We start from the raw sequence: 14065 nt of genomic DNA on the forward strand, positions 1-14065 counted from the left end.
TGATGGTTATTTGAATCCATTCCAGTCTGATTCCCTGCATTTTGTTTGGACAGAAGCAACTATTTCATCTGTGGCTCAGACTGAAATCTAAGCCAGACAAGAACTACCAGCCATGGAGGTGCTTCATTGCAGTTTGCCGAGTTTTGTGAATGTGCCAATTTATGCTCCAAGTTTCCAAGACTTTGCCAAGTTTGGTGTCATTACCAGACATAACCATAAATCTTAAGGAAGGTATATTAGGGAATTTGGGCACTAAATAAAATCTTACAAGCAAACATACATTGTATTGAGCAATGATGATTTCCAAACAGCTTGTTACAAAGCTGCTGGTTTGATTTAAGGGAACTATTGATCAAACTTCATGGCAGTATTTACAAGAAATGATTCTGACCAAAAGGCTTAATGTAGCCAAAGTATTCCATGCCATGATGAATAAAATATCGGTAATCCATCAACTGAAAGTCATCATAATGTGAATTAACAGAACAAGTAATAGAGTTGATAGCTTACTCTATCACACCAATGATCTTTATGAAGCTTTCGTATGCTGATGGTCATGTTTCCTCTTTTCAGTGAGGAAACAAACAAATGTACATTTTAGTTATTCATGAGGATAGATTTGTAGGGCCCCAAAGCACATAACTTCTCAGGTGACAAACATAGCCAAATGTCTGAGAAATGAATAGCTAATGATTGAAACGCTTCCTTCCTGTTGAAAAGTGAAGCACATCACTGCAAGCATTTCTGTTGATGCCTCTGCTAAAAAACAGTGTGATTAATGGCAGAATGCAGGGAGCAATCATGTGTGCAAGAGACAATGATATACAGATTACAAACAATAAATCAAAAGAGCCTACTTTTGAAGAGATGCCACATACAGAGAAACCAGGGATGCCCATATATCCATTAATGGATTTCTGCATGACAACACAATGCTATTGAAACTGCGCTACATTTTTAGTCCTCGCTGTTCATCTTCATTCTGGCAAAACAGTGGAGACATTTTCTTTGCTAGCTCTGTTTAGGTATCATTTACAACATAAACATCTCCTCCAAAAATACACACTTTGGATTAGTGTACACAACATGTACACAATGTGTGCATCATGTCACAATGTGTACACATAGTAATTCTCCACTGAGTTCAAATAATGTTCTCCAAGCCATTATAATCCTCCTGGGACAAAATGGAGCACAATCCAATCCATAATATGCAGTCGATAGATTCCAGATCACAATAATCCACTACTGGAGAACAGCTGTGTCTTAGTGATGCAGCTGCCTCTTGGTTTTAGAGGATCTTGGTCAATTGAACCTCAGTGGAACCACCTCCCACCACCCTAAGACCTCATGGATATTCACAGATGTTGGTAGCTGGCTGGTTAGATAACTGCACGTGATAGGTGAATCCTCCTCCTCCTCCAACCACCTGTTCATGAGTTATTCACAGTTAAGCACGAGCAGTGTCCTGGCCCTGATGTCCTGGCCCTTGGTTAGTACTGTCCTCCAACATCCATATGTTCAGCACAGTCATCCTATGTGGCTCGCACATAGGAACTCATTTGCACTGTATGCAAGGCATGGAAGTCAGGAGCAGGATTAGCCTACAGATGCAATCTCAAAAGTGGGGCCAGGCATTCAGCTTGATTCAAATTGTGAACGCCCTGCACAGGAACAGGGCTCAACAGAATTGTTTATCTGCCCTCTGAGCCAAGAGGGAGAAAGAGGAGCTGGAATCCAAGTGGTAAGCCCAACAGTGGAAATTGGAGCAATTAATAGCTATTGCTAGCTATTGCAGATATATTTTATACAGGAATGTCAGTATCTTTCCAGGCTTAGCTAGCACTTGGGAGTCTGCCTGGACCACATGCCCTCTTTCTAGATCACACACCTTACTAGCCCTCCTCTGCATCCTCCTTGAGTGCTTTTGTCTATTTGGAATGTGTCCTTGAACTGTCTCCTTGCCTTTCGCTTGCCTAGATGGAATATGGAGAAGAGTGTCTCAGAGAGAGAGAGAGAGAAAGAAAGTGAGAGAGCACTTTAATTTTTGTGTTGCTGAAATGTAGCCTACTACACAAAGGTAAGAACCACATCTGTTGCTGTGTCCACTTTTTATACTGGCAGAAGGATGTCCAAAAGAAGATGCAGGCCTTGGGCTGGAAAATGTTCCTCACCCTGATTCATAGCTACTACAATGAACACTACGGTGCTGGGAAACTGCTGTTTCAAGGAGTGGGGCTCAAACAATCATTTTCTTGATTTACAGCAAGTCTGTACATCTTAAGATCCATCAGGTCTGATACAGTTCATCAGCCAGGTGATTGACAACCACTCGTTTTTGAAATTTGAGGCCAAACACACAGAAAACCAGATTGCAATACTTGGCTGGTGAGCTGCATTGGCAGTTCCTGCTGCTTAATTCAGGATCTGCAGAGTTCTTTCCTTTTTTGATACAAATATTGCTTTATAAAGCATTTAGGGGGAAAAATCAGACCAATATGGAAGAAGACATTAAGATGGAAAACTGAACATGATAGGGGAAAACAAAAGGTAGGAATCTATTCGTTTTGGTTTCTCACGTTTTTGCAGTAGGCTAGAACTAAAAAAAAAAAATCACAAACATTTGCCAGCATTTTAGCGCACATTTCTCCAACATTATTATTATTCTTTTTGCGATTTTGCCTAAAATACTTTTTTTGCCATTTCCCTCAATATAATGAGTCTTTGTTTTCAGCAATATATGCATTTTTATGACATTTTACCCTATCACATATATTTTTATGCCAGTTTTTTGGTTGGAGAAATAAATCACAACATTTGGAGAAGTGCAAATTTTGAAGGAGAGCTGAATTTCCATGTGTGTGTTGATTCAGGAAGTGTGAATTACAAAAGTTCAAACAAAATGTGAACTGGTCTCCCCCACCCCTATCAAAAAGAAAAAAGAATAGCTTAGGAAAATGACACCAGAGTGGGGTGTGGGGGGTCTGTGTGGGAAGAAATAGAGGATACGACCTATGAGTGACAGATAAGGAAAAACAGGAGTGGGAGAAATGCTGACATTTGTCTGTTCCCAGCAAGATGCTCTGAAATCTGTCCAGATTACATCTCTGTTTCAATTGCTTCCTGATAACAATATCACCTTTCAGACTTGAATAACTGATATCTGGATCCTGAAACTCAAATAATATATACTGTCTCCTAGGCATGATGACATACATCTTGATACATTTCTTGGTAGCATTCATTTAATGTAAATTTTAAGTTATATGTGGCCAAGAAATGCCTTGTTCTACATGGATCCAGGAAATTATTTAAAGATGTCCATCACAGGCTCTACAGAATGTATTGAAATCCAAAGTCATGCCCTCCAAGCACTGGCAGAGAAAATTGTGCACACTTCTTTCACAAAAAGCAAACAACGGTTTAGGGATACTGCAACGGGGGGATGTCCAATAAAAGAAGTGCTTTTGTGAAGCCATCAAAATAAGCATCTCTCCAAAATATTCAAAATCACCTTTCGAATGTAGGTTCCTTAAATTTGTTCCATTTCGTTGCTGTAAATACCACCACTCCTAAAAGACGAATGTTTTTAGCATTTCAAAATTCAGAACACATTGATGATGTTGTGGCATTAATTTCTCCAGTGAAATACAGACTATTGTGACAGAGCGGCAGTCCAACTGACGGGTAATCTCCAGCAACTGGGAAAAGACTAAATACCCATCAAAACATATGCAAGGTAAAGACAGACACTGTATGTGTTAAATTGGTGCAGCTGGAGAGTATTGTAAGCAGTCAGCTGTCCACACATACACTTCTACTTTCTTGACATCCTTTGCAGTCATAATGCAATGCCTGAAACAGTTGCTTCTCTTTAACAAGAGGAAGGGATGCAGGGTTCTGTCCTGGGGCTGTTGCTGTCCAACATGTTTATAATTGGCTTGGATGAAGGTATTGAGGGCTCATCCAATTTGTGGATGACACCAAACTGGGAGGGGTGGCCAATACTGCTGCAGCTGTATTCTGTGTATGAGCCAGCTGATATATAATGAAACCTAGATGCTTGTAGCACCAATGAACACTGCAGCAATAAGAAATATGGCTAATTCCATACCAACAAATTCCAACAATAAACTTGTGGAACTGGAAAAACTACTGTTGAGGAGCCAAACAGGGTTGCCAAACGTCCAGAATTTCCCAGACATAGCCTGCATTTGGCCCTCATAAAAAGCATTCGGGTGGAAATTTCTGAAATGTCCAGGAAAATGTGGACGTATGGCAGCCCATGTTGGAAGCGCAAATTTTGTTGAGATTTCTTCAACAACTTTTATGTTCCAATTTCCACTTTTTGAAATATGGCAACTCTACACTAACCACTTTTCCCCCCACAGGAACTTTATTAGTGTGAATGTCTCCACCCCTTTATTCATCTAAATTACTTGTTCACTCTTCATTGTTCACACAATCCCAGCTCAAGGAACAACACTGAATTGCAATGAAACAATAAGTCACTTAAATACAACTCAATATGAAATCAAACAATGTACTAACAACAATGGCAGCACCAGAACACTAATCAAATCAAATTATATTCCCACCCACTAACCTGCAGTCAAAAATAAAAGCTCAAACACTGACACTTCCTACAAACATTCTAACCCAAAAGTCAGTCACATCAACCCTGGATAAACCAGTCAAATGGGAAGGGTAACAACAACAGCAGCAGCAGCAAATTAAGGGGCACCAAAATTTAACCCCCATGGTTTGAGATAGATGCCTGAAGAGGGCTATTGAATTAAGGTACTGTATCGCACATAAAGACAGGAGTGCCTGGCATGTTTTGGTCCATGGGGTCACGAAGAGTCGGACATGACTAAACAACAACATATCACACATGAGGTGACATTGAAAAACACTTTTTTTAAATTGAAGTGGCATATAAATCTTGCCAAATAAATACATAAAAATATGATCATGCTCCATAAGGCAATATCACCCTCTGATGTAATGGTCTGGAACAGAATATGTAAAAATGTATCTGATTTGTATATATTTTGGATCCCTTGTTGTGTGTAACCACAATAGATTCAGTACCATTTACAAATATTTCTGTTAAAAGGGCTTTTCAATTTATTACTGTGGCATTTATTGCTGTGGGAAAGTATCTGGTTGAAAAATATGCAAATATGCAACATATGCTGTAGCAGTATAACCAGGAGAGCGAAACAGAAACACACCTGTTAATGTCTGATCCACCAAATTGGTTGCCATGAATGTCACAGCTGGTGAAGAGATAGCCGCTACCCTGGTGACTTGAGTTGGCATCAGAGGAGTCATTCGGGTATCCATCCTAGAAGCAGCACCTGCATGCAAACCCATAATGAGCACATTACTAATCTGGTTCCTTCCCCCCCTTTTTTCCTTTTTCAATTTTTTTTTTTAACTTTGGGCATCATCAGATGCTGTTAGCAATTACTATTTCTTGGCAAATATTTTACAACACAATTATAATATTTACATGAATACATTTCTTGAAAAATAAATAAACCCACTTCATTTTTACTCCCATCTTGCTATAAAAAATACATCCAATCTGAGGATTCCTCAATGAATAGCAGAAAAAGGAGCCAGTGGAGGGGATGCAGAAGAGTTTCAGAAATAGATGAGGGGGTTTAGAAAGGACATTCTCCAGTTTAGAACTCCCAAATCTAGCCCACCTTTGAATTTCAGCTTAGTAACAATAACAGTAATTTATTATTATTTCTACCCTGCCCATCTGTCTGGGTTTCCTCAGCCATTCTGGGTGGCTTACAACAGAAAATTAAAAACAGAATAAAACTTCAAACATTAAAAACTTCCCTAAGCAGGGCTGCCTTCAGATGTCCTCTAAAAGTCAGATAGTTGTTTATTTCCTTGACATCTGATGGGAGGATGTTCCACAAGGCGGTCGCCACTACCGAGGAGGCCCTCTGCCTGGTTCCCTGTAACCTCACTTCTCACAGTGAGGGAACCGCCAGAAGGCCCTCAGAGCTGGACCTCAGCGTCCAGGCTGAACAATTGGGGTGGAGATGCTCTTCCAGGTATACTAGGCTGAGGCCGTTAAGCTAATAATGGTTTGGCACTAGCCATCTCATCTTTGTCGGTTTTGCTCTTACCACCGCCATCACAGTCACCAACTATGGGGCCAAAAGACAGGACCAATCTTCATGTCCAATAATAGTCAGTGCTGCTCAAGTTTTTAATACAGGCATTTCATGACTCAGCTTGGTTATAGATGTGTGCTTACTCCACCCTCAGCAAATGTTTTTCCCTTTGTGCTTGAAGGCAGATTGAAAATGGCATATCCTCCAGAATAATCCACATGCCAGAATATAGAATTCTATCTGTGCAAATAAATCCACTTCTAACACTCTTTCCAGTGTGGCAAAGAATGAAGATCCAGCATCCAGACTGGGAAGGCTTGATATTCAGTGGGTAGCATAGCAACAGGCAAGGAACTAGTTGAACCCTCAAATCAGTGTTGTCATTTAGTATATGCATCCTCTTTCTTTATCTTTGCACACCCATGGGTGCACAAAATATTCATTCATTCATCTATTCATTCATTTAGAAGAATGATAAAATGCTCAATTAAAAGAAAAATTATTCAACCGATGTGCAAATAAAATAGAAAATAAAACAAAGCTGAAATCCACATTCCACTAAAAACAAAAAAATACCTAGAACCATCATAATTCAATTCAAAACAAAGATAAATGTATAAAAACACAATTAAAGACAAAAAATCAATAAAATAGCCCCTAATCTTAGCTATCTATTGAAATTCGTTGCAGGATTTCACGTATGTTGGCCTCTGTAAATCAACTGCTCTAAATGCAGACTTCTTGTTTTTAATCAATTAAAAAAGTAGTTGTGCAACTGTGTATTATAGTGGCAGATTACCACAGCATCCTTTTATGGGTGAATGGCTGCATTAATTTCCATGGATGGTGGGGGTTCATTCGTTCATTCATTCATTCATTCATTCTGTTTGTATGCCACTTTTCCAAACACAAAAATCATGTTGAAAGATGCATACAACAAAGAAATTGGGATGCATTTCAAATCAAAACTACAAAAAAAATTCCTAGTAACACAGCAAATCAACAATGCAGTAACAATTTCCTAATAACAATTTCCTATTAACATTGCAAAACAAAACAAAAATTCAGTAACATAAAAACCACAGTTCAATACTATATATATAACAAAATGCAGCATCCAGTCCTAGAAACACCCCTCCTATGATGTTGCTCGCAGTCCTTCTCCTGCAAGAGCTTTTTATCAGGCTTCCAAGAGGAAAGGGTAGGGCAGCTGGAAACCCCCCCTCCCATGTTGCTGCTCTAGGATAGTGTTCTAGCTGCATTGGTTAAAAACCTGCCCACATTCTCTGGCATTGGGTTGCCCAGTTTTCCACCAACAGATACCCCACAAAGGGTGGTGGTGGGGAGAGCAGTGCCTTCTTCCTCTTCCTGTCAGCAACTTCAGTGCTGTGGTGATGAGAGCAATAAGTTTCTGATTCCCTTTCCCTTCCCCCCGAATCTAGAAACCAGTTTTAGGGGTAGAGAAGAGGGGTGGGGGAGAAAACAGTGCAGACCGGAATGAATTTCACAGGGCTTTTGACGGTTTCTAATAACATGCACTAATACACCATGGTCTTCTAAGGATCACTTCAAACATGTGTCCATACCGGCAGCTGCTACTGGAGTAGAAATATTTCGTGCAATTGGGCTATTTTAGATGGTGAATCCAATCCAGATATTATGGTTTGCTGTGAGGATGGAGGGGAGAGGAAGGTTACTCCTATTTCTCAAGGAGATCCGCACGAAGAAATAAAACAGGTGAAGCTTATCCTGCTACAGGGGGCAGGGGGAAGAATTTCATCTCAATTACTGAAGTGTCAGGAACAGCAACTGGGGATAGGGAGCTAGCAATCCCAGCTGGCACACAGAAGCATTCTCCCCCCATCCTCCACTGGAAGTGAGCAACATCCAAATCAGTTCTGAATGAGGGGAAATGGGAGAAGGGAAAACTCTCTTTCAACTCTTCCTAAGCATTTTAGAATAAAAATAAATTGATCTGCTTCCTTCTCCCCAAACTCCACCCCATAAATCTGAGCACTGGTCAGCTTTAAAACACACATACCTGGCACCAACAGTCCAGTATTTACTGCTTTCCCCATTTTTTAATGTTTTTATCATGCCTTTTAAATGCATTGTTTCTTATAGGATCAATTACATTTTCACAGGACAAGCCTGGAATTCAGGCTATAAACTAGCACTGTATCTAGCCTCTTATGAGATGAAGGCAGGTTTAAAAAGGGGATGAAGAGATATCATAAATCATTTTACTACTGCTTAGGTGTGGGGGTTTTTTAGACTCCATCATTTACGGCAGTAGAAATGGGAAAACATATGTAAAGCCCAGAAATGCAACAAATGCAAGAAAGATACATAAGACTAACAAGAAATAACATATAAAGGGGTAGAGAACTGTAGACTAATTTAACTGGCTGTTATGTGCGACTGAGCCAGCTGTGCTCCCTAAATCTATGTTCTATGGATACCATGAGCATCATTTGATGAGAAGTAGCAACATCCCCCCCCCAAACACACCCTAGTGGATTGTGGCACAGGTGAATACTAAGGCTCTCAGTCACAACTATGTTTGTTATTGGTATGAGCTTTCATGTGCATGCACACAAAAGCTCATACCAATAACAACTTAGTTGGTCTTTAAGGTGCTACTGGAAGGAATTTTTTTTATTTTGTTTCAACTACGGCAGACCAACACAGCTACCTACCTGTAACTCGTCACAACTATGGTTAGGTTGTATACATGGTCCTATCTACTCTGCACCAAGTATCCTCCCGCTGTTGGTTTGGGAAACAATGTAGACATGTCATTATCCACAATTCATCCATCTTGGATCTATACTGTCATTTCTTATGGTACATTTCCCTCAAGCCAACTTTAATTCAAATTGGAGGAAAGAACAACCTAGTTGCGTTTAAAGCTGGTAACATTGTCTACAAGCCTTGATGTTAACAAGCAAAGTGTATTTCCACTTGCTACAAAAGCGCTAATAAGATAATTTCATAAGCACCACCAATGATATTACAGATAGGCCTAAATGACAATTTCATGCTCACTCCTTAATATCCTTGTGTTCCCCAGAAGAGTTTTAATTATTGCCTGTAGACGATCGAAGCCAAAGGTTTTCAAAACTCATTTTGAGTGGACAAATCCATGGAAAAGAAAGGGAACAGGGCTATATAAGCCTGTGGCATGGATAAAAGGTTGTAGAAGACAAATCCATGGAAGCAAAAACGGTTTGTCCCAAACAGGAGGCTGCCTCTTAGCAGTGTTAGCAATGGAGAGTCGCAGAGCTGCACGTGTAACATTGACTGGGGCATCGGAGGCAAGTAGAGTTCATGCTTTATTCATCACTCATCAAAACAACATGAAACCTAGGCTGGAAATGTCAGGAACTTGATCCCACGGTCTCAGGGTGATTAATATAATGATCCTGCTTCTCTCTGCAGCAGTTTTTACTTCATGTGGTGCTGGAATTCAGAGCAGGGCCTGAGAAGGACAACAGTGCCATGGGAGACAGATGAAGGAACAATATGTAGGACCCAAGGCAGAGAAGGGCTTTACAGAGAAGCACCAGCAGCTTGAACTGAACCCAAAAGGATAATGGAAACCATTGGATGAATCGACTTGCACCATCCCAAATCCAGAAACATGTAAGATGAAGATCCCACTAGATCAGGCCAATGGCCTATCTAGTCCAGCACTGGTATTCAGAGAACTGCCATCCCCTGGGGAGGGAGGCCAGAGCCAAATGCAAGGCTACAACCAGCAGTTGCCTCAGACACCTTATAAACACATTTAAGATTGGGAGAGTCACACACATAAAACATGATCCAAATTTCTGTTTTATTTGCTTTTATACTGTTGTTTCATCGGTTATAGGTTTTGTGTTTTTGTTTTAATGGATATTGTTTTTATAGAGCATTTCAGGAATGCTTTTGAATGGGTAAATGAATAAGTGGTATTCAGTTCTTCCGTGAGAGGGTGGGCTGGAAGGTAACGGTGCCACTCACTGTTTATATGGGTTGAAAGGGTACTCTCCCTATTCATTATACTAACATACTGTTCTGCGCTTAGGAACAGATAACATACTGGAAATTTTATAGCACTACTTTATGCTTCTGAAAGGGTTACACTGTCTTTTCAAGTTATGTCAAACTGTTATTCAGACAAACTCTGCCACATCTTGCTTCATTTCTGTAAAGCCTTCTGTTCTTTTTTTTTTTTTACAGCTGGGTATATTAACATAAGCCTTGCCATTCTCTTTGTGTGCATGCTTGTGTGAAAATTAACTTACAGTTTGCATCTACAGCCCATTTAAGTATATATTTTTAAATTTTCCATGTATGGATAAAGTCCAACTGCTTGATTTAAGTATACCTTATGCTCACCCAATATGCTTGATTGATTTAGAGCAATCATAACCTTTCAGGAATAAATATTTGCACACTTTAGCGCTACAAGAACATAAAAAAGCAATCTCTACAATAGATTGCTTTAGAATTCAAATGCTAAATAAGCACTAAGGATTCGGCTTAATGTCATAATGTAAGAGAAGCGTTCAGAATGAAGTGAATATAACCCGGAGGGCTGAAATTATATCTAAGCATAATCCATAAAAGTCCTAACTATAAACCAAGCAATCAGGGTGCTTTTTTCTTATTATAAACTTTAGGCCAATTTTCTTGTTGTGATTACTTCCCTGCCATTTCATATTGTTGAATGTAAAAGGAGACTGCTTGATAACTAACTCATAGCCTTTTAAGAAATAACTCCCATCTCCTTTGACAATATTTCAATTTGTGCTTTGTTATATGAGTTGCAGTCTGTGCTAAAAATGTAACCAGCATTGTATGTTCTCTTTTATAAAACTAAGGTTTAACAGCAACCACCTTTTCAACTGAGCAATGGCTGAGGCTATGTTGGTTCTAACCAGGACTTCTTTCTAGCAGCAGCCAAGAAATGGGCAGGAAGTGTCACCTCCTTGAGCTCCTGACCGCTGAGTGAGGAGGTGGCAGCAGGAGGCAGTGGAGAAGTTGCAAGTGCATCAGCATGAGCAATGGATTGGCTCCCCTGGGGCATTTGCACTGTGCCAGCCTCCCCTCCGTCTCACCCCTGACCCTCTTGGCAAGTAGCAGGAACTCAGCAGTCAGGAGAAGCACCACTGCCCATCACATTTGCTGCTTCTGCCTTTACCCCCACAATGTATAACTTTCCTCACCCCAGCTTCTCTCACCACTATTTAATCTCTCTAGGCTTCCATGTGGGAGTGAACAGCTGATGCACAGTAACTGTTATTCTTTATTATTATTCCATTTATGTACGGTTTAGTGCCTAAATAGGCTTCTAAAGCGGTTTACAGGTACAAAATCCAATTACACAGACATCAAAATATAAACCATAATTAAAATACTCAAGGAAACAATCTCATTCAAACAGAAAAGCAAAACAATTAAAGCAGGAGACCCAGGGTCAAAAGATCAGGGGGTTTGCCTGTGCAAACAGGTGTGTTTTCAAAATCCCCTTAATAATCGCAGGATGGCTCTGTCAATGTTGGTTTCTGCCGTTCACAACTCAGGCATTTAAAGAGCCTTTTGCTTATATGTCACAGCTAGGGGGAACAGTGTCTTGAGCTCTGCACTAGTGTATTGGGCGGGGGACTTTGGGACTAGAAGTTATATTTAGCTCAGTGGTGAAGTACACACACTGCATTCAGAAGTTCTCTGGATCCATTAGTTGGTGTCTCCAGTAAAAGGTAGAAGGAACCAGGTGATGTGGGTCTGGTCCTCTGTGTGAGACTCTGGAGAGCTGCTGCCACTCAGACACTAGGCCAGCAGATCAATGATCTGACCCTACTAGCTTTATATGTTCATATGTTCCAGATGGCAAGCTTTTGAGGGATGAATTTCAACCCTGAACCTTCAGTTGTCTACCTGTTGTTCTGCTTTCAGTGGCATTATTTGGGCAAGTGAGATTATAGCATATAATATTAAAGCCTAATACCCTATATAAATGACTATGTAATTGTGCTTTAATGCTTTTTTCAAAGATGATGATCCATAGAGTAATATGATTCGGCCCAAATTCAGTGAATCTGGCATGCTAGTGGAAGGATTCCTGCTGGTGCAAAGGAACTTTCTCTCCTCTAATCTCCCAAATCCACTTGGAGTGTCAGGAAACCCCCCAGAACATTGCACGAGGGGATCATTCTGTCTGGCCATCAGAAATGCTTGAGCTCAGGGAACGATCAGAAGATCTTCGTCTTATTCCTCCTTCTGCCTTAATACTTGCCCTTTGGGGTTTAGCATCCATGTTTTTATGTAGGAAGTTGTTTTGCCATTTGGCCTTCACAAACATGGCAGCTAGTGGTGTCGTATAATTATGCATCCTTGTGTTCCCTGCAGAGCATAGTCTTGGACCCAGCTCATCGCAGTACTCCTCTGTGGCTTTGTGCATACATTGGTACCTCGGGTTACAGACGCTTCAGGTTACAGACTCATCTAACCCAGGATGAGAACAGAAATCATGTGGTGGCGGCGCAGTGGAAGGCCTCATTAGCTAAAGTGGTGCTTCAGGTTAAGAACAGTTTCCGGTTAAGAACGGACCTCTGGAATGAATTAAGTACATAACCAGAGGTACCACTGTACCTCGTAATGAATTATATCATTACTACCCACAAGAACTTCGGCTAGTTTTCTAAGATAACTTCCCTTTAAATAGAAATAAGAATTAATGTACTATTTTTGGGGTAGTATCATGAGGAGTAAACCACTCAAAACACTGACCTGGAGCTTCCTCCATTTGTCCCCTCCTTGAAGAGCACAATACATTCTTTGGTTGCAATTAGAGGTACTTTTTACACCCTGTGTGACAAGAAGATGGAGAGTGTTTTATGGTAGTAATGGCTAATTGGTGCTGTTATTTATGTTTTAGTCTCATTGATGCTCGGGTTTTAGAAGCTGGGATGGTAGAGGATTAAAGTGCTGCCCAAACAATGGAAAATGGTGGGGCGGATGACTACTTATATAGGAGCCCCTTGTTCAAAAGCACATCAGAGGCAACTTTCAAAGTTTCAAAAGAGGATAAAAGATAGAGCTTCCTCTCAACCAATTAGCTTATATTTTGTTGCTTTGTTTACCTACCTAAGGAAAGAGTCAAGGGTTCTCTATTTCCAATTATTCTGTCAAAAGTGGAGTAATTGGTTTTCAAATCAGGCAATTTAAAAGCAAATAAAAATGAGATAGTGCTCTAGCCACCACAGTTTTTTAAATAAAATCAGCTGCCTTGCAGCACAAAAAAAGGAATCAGGCATCCCCCCTCCCCACACTCCAGCGCCCAACTCCTCACTGTAAAATACAAAAGCTAAGACATTTATTTTTCATCATTATTATTTAGCACCTGTTCAGCACTCTTGCAGCTGGTTTACACACTTCATTTTGTAAAGTTTATGTCCCCACCTTTCCAAATCCAGCATCAATCTGTCAACTCACCTACCAGAACCGCTGGCTTACCCCAGCCTTGTACAAGCATCCATTATCATCAGAATGATGGTGCTACCACAAAGCTAGATAAAAACACAAAGCTCCAATTAATCAATTGTGATTCAAGAGTTCACAGGCTAGATTGAGATTGCTGCAAATACCTGTGATTTTCTACGCAGAAGCAAAAATCACATCTTTGCTATAAGGGCCCTGCCTGGGAAACCAGGTCTGAGACTATTATAATCTGATTCATGGGGCTTGAGGGTTAGTGTCTATATGTCCTTTCAGCATTTATTAGTTTATTCTTTTAAGCATCTATGGGTTCCCCCCCCCCGCCATAGGTACTCAAAAGTGATTATACTTTCCTATTGTCAATTTCACATCAACAGTAGACCTTGCAGAGGTAAGGAGAAAGATTGTTAGTGCTGCCTCTGCTTGTTAAAAAAAAT

At 40.3% G+C, this 14065-nt stretch overlaps 1 protein-coding gene across 2 annotated transcripts in view; it reads right to left on the reverse strand.

Annotated features, from left to right (window-relative positions):
* Positions 1–14065, reverse strand: part of TCERG1L (transcription elongation regulator 1 like) — a 185531-nt gene that overhangs the window by 56634 nt on the left and 114832 nt on the right. For both annotated transcript variants that reach the window (XM_082222900.1, XM_082222899.1), the window contains exon 5: positions 5238–5363. In XM_082222900.1, coding sequence (XP_082079026.1) covers positions 5238–5363 — 126 coding nt within the window. The remainder of the gene's footprint in view (positions 1–5237; positions 5364–14065) is intronic.

The sequence above is a fragment of the Podarcis vaucheri genome, assembly GCF_965113315.1.
Source record: "Podarcis vaucheri genome assembly, chromosome: 5".
NCBI classification, from domain to species: Eukaryota; Metazoa; Chordata; class Lepidosauria; order Squamata; family Lacertidae; genus Podarcis; species Podarcis vaucheri.